This window comes from Alosa sapidissima, chromosome 14 (assembly GCF_018492685.1).
Source record: "Alosa sapidissima isolate fAloSap1 chromosome 14, fAloSap1.pri, whole genome shotgun sequence".
Taxonomy (NCBI): Eukaryota; Metazoa; Chordata; class Actinopteri; order Clupeiformes; family Clupeidae; genus Alosa; species Alosa sapidissima.
Genome location: NC_055970.1, coordinates 5,131,193 through 5,140,339, shown reverse-complemented (window position 1 = coordinate 5,140,339; position 9,147 = coordinate 5,131,193). Strand labels below are relative to the sequence as shown.

Sequence of the window (9,147 nt, the reverse complement as noted above, 5' to 3'; positions counted from 1 at the left end):
GACCATACCAAACTTCCGAAGCGGCAGAAGTCTTGCTGCCTTTGTGACCATACGGTGTGACCAGCTCAGATCCTCGCTGATGTTAATTCTAAGGAATCTGAAGCACTCTGTAGTCTACTGTCCGCTCCTTGCTTTGCTGACGTTGAGCAGCAGGTGTTTGTCCTGGCACCAAGATGTCAGGGTTGCCACCTCTGCTCTGTAAGCAGACTCATTGTCACTTGTGATGCAGCCAATTATGGTGGTGTCATCAGCAAACTTAATGATGGTGTTTGAGGTGTGAGTTGCCATACAGTCATGAGTGTACAATGAGTACAACAGGAAGCTTAACACACATCCCATGTGGGCACCAGTGCCGCTTTGATTGCTTCAGGAATGGTGTGTGTACCTGTGCATGTGTGCATGTGTGTGCGCACATATGCGTGTTGAGTGTGTGTGGTATGTGAAAGAGAAAGAAAGAGGCCACATTAACAAATATTTTCTTTGTTCAAATAAATGTACAGCCCTGTACTTATTTCAGCTGTGTGACAGTGCCATCTACTGGCTAATCTTTAGAATAACAGTGTAACTAGTGAGGTATACTCATAGCCAGACAGTTATTTTAGATTGAACATGGCTGTGGTTGACAGCACGCATACACCTATCTGGGAAGGGGTAGGATGTTAATATATTAAGGCATACTAACTTTTTTTTATTTTTCTCTTTATGCAAACAGTAAGCCCTTCATTTAATGCAGCTGCATTTTCCTGCAAAGCCAGAAAGTCCTAACTATCTCTACTGCTATGCCACTGGCTTCTACCCTGGAGATATAGAGATCAGATTTGTTCTCAATGAATGCTCATTCCCAAGTCTGACTTAATGTATAGGGAGGAACGGAACTTCAGCATGACTTAAAAGCATAAAGATGTAAAGTCAATCTTTCAAAGCTGATTCATAAAAAAATTACCTCAAGCTAATTATCCTGTTGGCAATACACACTTTTTGACCATACACTATCGGGCACCAGGAGGGTTGGTGTAGTGTGTAAATACTTCCTGATTGAATTCTTACTAGAACACAAGGTACCCGCAACAGACAGTAACAGATTCCAAACTCAAGATGGTAGGATAACCAACATTGAAACAGTACTCAACGTTTAGGTGGCTTGGCACCATTAGTCTGCTTGATCAACTTGTCCAGATAGTCCTGTTGGTGTGGAAAGTTGTTGGTGACCTCTGACACATAATACATGTCTTCAGCGTTTTCTGTAAAGAAAAGCCTATCAATGCCAGGCGCTCTGCCGAAGCAGAAAAGTGTTCTCAGTGGACCAGCACTTCGTGTCCACGGAGTCCCTGCTTGTCAACCTAGTGTAGGCGAGGATGCTGACTGCTTTGTAATCTGCATAGAGACACAGTATTTATCAAAATTATATAAAAAAAACTGTCCACATTTATTGATGGTCAGAATTTTTGGATTAATGGCTTATTTGCATAATCAATTTAATACATATTCTCATGTGTGTATATAACTGATAATGTAAAAGCTTTCGGAAATCCCATTTTTATGCTGCTGACAGACAATGTATCCCCTACTTTAACACACTCTAATCCACAAAGTGACAAGTAGGATGGCACCGCTACACCTTGATAAGTAAAAGTCCCCAGTAACCTGTAGAACTACACTATTACCATCCCAGTGTTCAGTTTTCTGGGGTGCTACAGCCAGATATGAAATTAAGGCATAGTCAAATGTAGCTTACCCATCCTACAGCAAACCACATTGATTAGATGTACTATGAAATGTATCAGTTAGGTGTATGGACACAGCAGCTATAGATATCTGTCTATTGACACTCATTTAATTGACACTCAGTCATTCAAGAACTGAATTAAGTTTTTCCATTGGTAAACTGTCCACTGTCATGACTTTATTAGCCTACGTATGTTAGATGTTGAGAAGCCTTACCACGTTCAATATTTTGCAGATGCATGGAAGCAAGAATGGTTGTCAATATTGCATGATTCAAGAAGGAGCATTTGGAATTGTGATAATTTATTCACACAAAAGGGATAAATGAAAAACAATAATACTGAACAGAACCCCTAAACCCCAAAACAGTCAGGGATAGACATATAGTGCCATATAAATAAAACTATTTTTCTTGACATCACTATAGAAGTAAAAGTAAAAAAAAAAAAGCTTGAATTCATTTTCAGTGACAAAGCTAAACAAACAGATACATGATGAATCCTGACACTAATCTAGCATTGGCTGTCTCTCAACTTACATGAACATACAACAGAAAGGTCCTGGAAGCAAAGGAAACCCTATGGTTTGACAGAATTAAAGGGGGGGGGGGGTCTATATACATTTAACAGTACAGTAAATATTAAGTATTAGGAATACTAAGAATTTATACCTTGGTAAATGTATAATTTCATAATGGTAAGATAATTTCTCTAATTTACAAATAAAATACATTGTGAGGGATACTTGAGGCAGTTTTTAGTTTTTGTGTTTGTGATCAAGAGACCTTAATGACCATACCTGAGCGAACCTGAGTACGCTGTATGCGAAACGCATTGTTCGCTCTGAATAAAATCAAGTAAACGTCAACAGTGTGCGGTAGAACTATTCCAATTTTTGCTATTTAAGTATGTTCCTGCAATCTACCTGCACCTAACCAGGCTGTGCGTGGATCTTGGTATAATTTGGAACAAGTATAAGTAAGTTCAGTTAATGACCTGCAGATGATAGAATCTTGCTGTGGTTTGTTGCTTGCCAGCTTGGTTTGTACCCATATGTATTCCTGTGTTGTTGTTGACCAGTGCTAGTGAGAGGTGATGAGTAGATGCTGACGTCCTGGGCTAGTTCTTGAACATGTCACACAGGAGTTTCTCCATGGGCGTGTTCCCAATGGTGCGGTGGAAGAAGAGGAGCTCAATCCGCTCTGAGCTCACCAGCCTCAAAGATGGCAGCAGCAACAGCAGCCTCCCAAACCTGCACACATACAGAAATACAGCACAAGTGTTAAGTGGGTGTTTGTTTTGTGTCTATGTGTGAGCCGTGTGTGTGTGTGTGTGTGAGAGCCGTGTGTGTGTGTGTGCGTGCGTGTGTGCGTGTGTGCGTGCGTGCGCGTGCATGAACACAAGATACCTGGCAGGTTGGCCTGGGTAATGTGCACGGATGTGTTGGCCAAGCATCACTTGTGATTGGTCCTGCAAGTTCTCCACCTGATCAGGGTCCTTTAGACCTCGAGCCTCTACTTTACCAAGAGAACATCACAAGGCAGAGACAGGGAAGGGCAGGAAAAAAATGTATTAATAGGGGTACACATATTGGACATGAGCTTTTCTGATCTAATTATATGATAATTAAAATTGAATTCTAGTCCTCACGAATCATGTCTACAAACATGCATATCTACATCCACTATACTGTTACTTTTTAACCATTATTGACCACAATCTCTAACCAAAATCTAAACATTGCACTTATTTAAATGAAAAAATCAAACTGTGACCACTGAATATACCACTGAGACCCTGGACCCTGTTTCTTATTTCTGACTACAACCATGCCCCACCTGGCTTGAACAGGACGATTGCTTTGAGGCAGGCCAGCTCAGTGGGGTCAGGGATCAAGGTGCGGAAGCGGCTGAAGATTTCCTGGAGCAAACGCACATCCACGCCAGGTAGCGTGGTCTTGCAAGACATGCTGGGAGCCAGATCCGGCAGTGAGAGTAGAGGGCAGCTCTCCAGTGGCAGTGACCACTGGATGGCACACAGCAGGAAGAGTTCACTCCAAGCCTCCTCAAGAAGAATCACCTTATTGAAACACACCAGTGAAACCAACATCCACGTTCACAACTTTCTTTACCGTCATCAACATCAGGAAATGTTCAAGGCTTCCACTCATATCATTAACATAAAAAAAAATCAAGGCTTTTAAAACTGTCATCTCAGACATTGTTTGCTGCTGTCATCAATTACGATGGTCAGTGCTAGCAGTTTGAGTGCAGTCATGACTCATAGTTCTGGCTACGTACATGAAGTAATGTTTAAGGAATGGTAGTTTCATATTCAGTATAAGCCCATTTAGCTCTAAACATTGGTAACCTTAAAAACCCCAAAGGGCTGGGCCGAAGGGGAAAGGTGAAAAGGTTCTCCTGGTTCCTACCTGATCTCTGAAGGGCAGATTGGAGAAGACGGGCAGGTTCTTGGCCCATTTCACAGACATGAAGAGGAGGCGAGCTGAGGTCTCGTACACGTTCTCAGGGCTGCTGGACTGGTACAGGGACATGTGATAGTCTGAGGACGCCCTCTCCGGCTCGTTGCTTGTCACATCGATGTTCTCATCAACTGCGGGGTAATGTTTACCCATTACTATATTTACTGTATAATGAGGACTAAATATTGTACATCAGATGTTTAAATTTGGAATGCCTTTTGTGAAGAGAAGGGAGGAATGAACTCAGGCTATGTTAATGCTCAAGCAGGTGAACAATCCAAACTGAAACAATGGTGTAGAACTTGATTATACATGTTGCGATATGTCCAGTGCCTTTTCTGTATGGTTTTATTCTCCTCAGTTCTTTTGTTTTATTTACATTTAGTATTCCCCATGCTGCTGTATATGTTTGTACCTGCTATCCAACTCATTCTTATGCCTTTATCATGCTGTAAGCCTCCCATAAGGATCTATTCTGGTACATTTCTCCGTTAATTCCATCTAATGCTGCCCCTCCTTGTACCTTCCCTCGTCTGCTACTCTTTTCCATGCCTCTCCATTACTTTTCAATCACACTCTCTTCTGTCTCCCCCCTTCCTCTCGTACCATCCTCCGGCTCCAACTTGGCACATGTCTCAGCGGTCATCAGGCTGGCCATGAAGCGGTGGTTGTTCTGGGGGCTGGAGGCGGCGTGCTGCGTCTGAGCCGAGGAGCTCACGGCGGAGGCGATGAAGGGCCGCGAGACGACGGAAGCACAAGCTGACGCCGAGGAAGATGAGGAGGAGGAGCAGGTGGTGGGCTCTCGCGTGGTGGCCAGGTGCTCTTTCTCTGGGTCGATGTCCAGCGAGTCGAAACGCACCTGAGCAGTGCTGCGGGGCTGACGCTCATTCTGGACTGCTGTGGGATGGGAAAGAGGGAGGTAGAGATGATTTCAAGAGAAGATAACACAGAATAGAAGGTCTCCCATTTTATTATATTATATTGATTTTATCTTAAAGACTTATCTATCAAGACTGTTCCTCACTGGTTCTTCATTGGTGGCATGAGTTGCCTAGTGCTCTGAGTTCTTGTGATAGTTTTGGACTTTTAAAGTCTCTGTTCACCTTGCTCTTAATGAATTAATTATCTTACAAAGTTATGTTTTGTATGTTTATGTTTTTTGTTAATATGAAACTTATTATTTTCATTGCTGATATTTCATATTGTAATTGTTATTGATATTGTTTTTATTATTACTATTGCTGTTAACTTTAATGTCTGCTTTTTAAACTTTATTTGAAATTATTATTTTTAACTAATATAATGTTTATATTCTGTATGTCACTTTGGAAAAAAGCATCTGCCAAATACCATAACCATAAAAGGTAGGGCGCCATGTTAGCTGAGGTGTCTGCCATATCTAGTTTGAGGGCACGTACCATCCTTGTTCATGCCAGCCTGGAGACACTTCTTCAAGCGACAGGCCTGGCACTGGTTCCGATGGGCTTTATCAACAGGACACATGCCAGTACCTGCCTGGCATCTGTAATGCACAACAGAAAAGCAACACATTTGATGGTGCAACCACATTTCCCCTAATTTAAAATATATTTGAAGTAGTACTATACATAGTACTATGAAGTAGTACTGAAACAAAATTACTACTGTATTGTGTCAACAATTATGGCAAATAAATCAAATTGCCAATGAATGTAAATATAGTGCATTTTAGTAAGTGTTTAGTAAGCGTAATTTTAGTATAGTAAGTGTTTGATACGGTTTATTTTAGTAAGCGTTTGATACAGTTTACTGCTGTCAAAAATGTCTTGTTGCAGTCAGATGTTATTTTCCTATACCTGTAGATGAGCCTCCGCCTGACGCTGCGTTTGAAGAAGCCACTGCAACCGTTGCATGCGTAGATGCCGTAGTGCTTGCCACTGCTCGTGTCCCCACAGACCTTACACACCAGGGTTGGGCTCATGGCCTTGCCAGGAGCAGGGCTTTTGGCTAGAAGAGGAAGAGGGAAATGGAGACAGTAAGAGATATATGACATTTGTGTGTGTGTGTGTGTGTGTGTTTGTGTGTGTGTGTGTTACTGTCTCATTCTGCAGGTTAGGTGTGTGTGTGTGTGTGTGTGTGTGTGTGTGTTAGTTACTGTCTCATTCTGCAGGTGAGGTGTGTGTGTGTGTGTGTGTGTGTGTGTGTGTGTGTGTGTGTGTGTGTGTGTGTGTGTGTGTTTGTGTGTGTGTGTGTTACTGTCTCATTCTGCAGGTTAGGTGTGTGTGTGTGTGTGTGTGTGTGTGTGTGTTAGTTACTGTCTCATTCTGCAGGTGAGGTGTGTGTGTGTGTGTGTGTGTGTGTGTGTGTGTGTGTGTGTGTGTGTGTGTGTGTGTGTGTGTGTGTGTGAGTGTGTATGCCTCATTATGATTGAGAGAGCATGAATGTGTGTGAAGTGCATGAATGAGAGAGAGAAAGCATGTGTTTGGCTGTTTGGCTTCATGCCTTTGTGGATGTCTTGCATTGTTGCATTGTTTCAGAGGTCAGTTAGCCATCTGCGCTCTGTTGATGCCTGTGCAAGTGTGCTCCCTGATGAGCTGAAATGGACAGTTGAACTCTAATCCACTTCTCTTCATTATTAACCTAATGACTATGCAAGTTTTTCTCTCTAGACTTATTTTTATTATTATTTTCCAGGAAGCTTAACATTTCTCAATGGTGAAATGAACATCTAAAGAAAGTTTTACAAAACTGTCATCCCAAAAAAAATATTATAAACTCTAAATATATACAAATGGCATTGCATACAGTAATTGTTTCTAAATAAAAACAATTACTGTATGCAATGTCATTTGGTCATATAATCTCGAATTTAACATAAAAAATTGTGTTTGAGTTTGTTCTTGGTCCATAAAGCAGGTCGTTTTATGCCATTGTTTTGTCAAGCAATACATTCCATCATAACTGCTCTCGTATATTCCTGGAACTCTTGTCAGTTTGTGATCATGAACAACAACCTGCCTCATCTATTATTCTAGGTAATGTTTTGTAAACCCGCCAGGATCACTTCATGAACTTAAACTATCACAACAAATCCTATTTACCCAGGCAGAATGACTACCTGTTGTCTGAGGTCTTTTCTTTGTGCCCTGCCTAAAGTATTTAAACATAAACATGGAATTCCTTGAAATTTCAGGTCACAATTTTACATAACCTGTCTTGAAATTATTTTGAGAAAAATTGCACATGCAGTGCAAAATTGGATGCAAAATTTAACATGCGATGTGTTAAATTTCACATTGTTGCTCAACTGGCAGAACAGTTGTGCAGCAGTAATTGTTAATAACACCATGGTTGTAGGGACATCTATTTTAGTCTATTCTACATTTCTTTGGATAAAGTTGTCCGTTAAAGTTGTTTATAAATAACAAGTCGACCCTAATTTATATGATGAGCAAAGTGTAAAGTCTAAAATCTAAGGTAATTTGATGTTATCAAAATATATTGGTTAATGTATTGACATGAAGAAGATCCTACACATAATCATCAGTCACATTATGCTCTTTGCTTGACTGTACACTTTGCCAGTCATTTAAATTGGGGCCAGTAGATGTTTTTAATTAATTTGCCATTTGGTATTCTGGCTTTTCCCTCACACAGTCCCTTGTGAATTGCAACTCCTGAATAGAGCTTTCTTGTATCTAAAGTGGGCCAGCCATGGATTGGACCTTCTTTTGCCTGTGGATCGTTCTATGTCTCTGATGTGTGGGAGGATGGTGTAGTTGGGTGGGTGTGTGGTGTTGTGGGTCTTACCCCCTCTGCTGTCATCTGTCCCGCTGCTACCAGGAGACTGGCCCGGGGAGGTGCAGGATGAGAGGAGAGGCAGCTTTGGGAGACGCTCGTCCATCGTTCCTGTTTTCGGATAAAATAGCTGGAGAGGGAAGAGAGGAGGAGAATGACTGACCCAAGGGAAGTGCTGGAAACACCTCCTCCCCTGCGGAGCTGACAGGAGTCACACCAGGGGTCCCTCAAAGTTTGACTCCGTATCCAAGCAACCAGACCCTGTGGCGATCCCGCGTTGTTTCCCCTGCCTCTGCTCACACTGCGGCTTGGTCCATGTGTTTGGGAAGCAGGCAGTTTTTTTGTGTTAATCCAAACACACGCAGATGCAGAAAGTTCATGGGGGTCCTCCGGTCAAACTGCAGCGTCGGGATGTGATGGTTTGTGTCCCGTCTAATGGGACAGATGGCTGACTGTGTGTACTGGTCAGAGACAGCTGTCCTTGCGTCCACTCATCTCGCTCTGTCTCTCCGTCTCTCTGTGTCACTGTCTCAGGTCAGGCAGTCCAGTCTTTGTCTCTTGAAAGCGTTCCCTCTAGTGAACATTTGGTTGCCAGCAGAACTTCTGAGGGGCGCTGAAAGGTGTTGGAGTGACGGAGGGAGTCGGTGCTGAAGTTTGCTGTTCCGTCGTTGTCCCCTTCTGTCCGTCGCGTGTCCAGCATGAAGTCAGGGACAGTGGGCCTGTGTGTGTGTGTGTGTTTGTGACAGAGAGAGCGAGAATGAATAAGAGAGCATGTTGTCAGATGGGGGCTACTAAAAGGTATCGCTGGGGGATTACACTCAATGGTTGCTGTGTAAGCAACACGCTTATTGGTCATCCTCTTAATCTTTACTGTCCATTCAGAGTTTCATCAATCAGCCGCACACACACACATGCGAGAGCGGTAGGCGGGGCTGTTGGGGGTAACTTTTTAATGCCCCCTCAGAAGACCTCATTTGTGTGTGTGTTTGTGCATGTGTGTGTGCCTGCGTACGTCCATTGTGCTTTAGTGTGTGCGTGCGTGCACGTGTGTGTGTGTGTGTCTGCATGTGTGTGTGCCTGTGTGTGTGTGTCTGTGTCTGTGTGTGTGTGTGTGTGTGCACGCGCGTGTGTGTGCGTGCGTGTATGTGTGTGTGTGTGTTTGTG

General features: G+C 42.8%; 1 protein-coding gene across 1 annotated transcript; it reads right to left on the bottom strand.

Moving 5' to 3' along the window:
- Window positions 1-2,843: 2,843 nt before the first annotated feature.
- LOC121681839 (photoreceptor-specific nuclear receptor-like) lies at window positions 2,844-8,089 on the bottom strand. The gene is made up of 8 exons (XM_042061784.1): window positions 7,996-8,089; window positions 6,042-6,192; window positions 5,625-5,728; window positions 4,813-5,103; window positions 4,156-4,337; window positions 3,563-3,803; window positions 3,133-3,238; window positions 2,844-2,976 (listed from the first exon to the last, which is right to left on the bottom strand). Exons 1-8 carry the CDS (start codon window positions 8,087-8,089, stop codon window positions 2,844-2,846), a joined length of 1,302 nt encoding a protein of 433 aa, XP_041917718.1.
- Window positions 8,090-9,147: the final 1,058 nt, after the last annotated feature.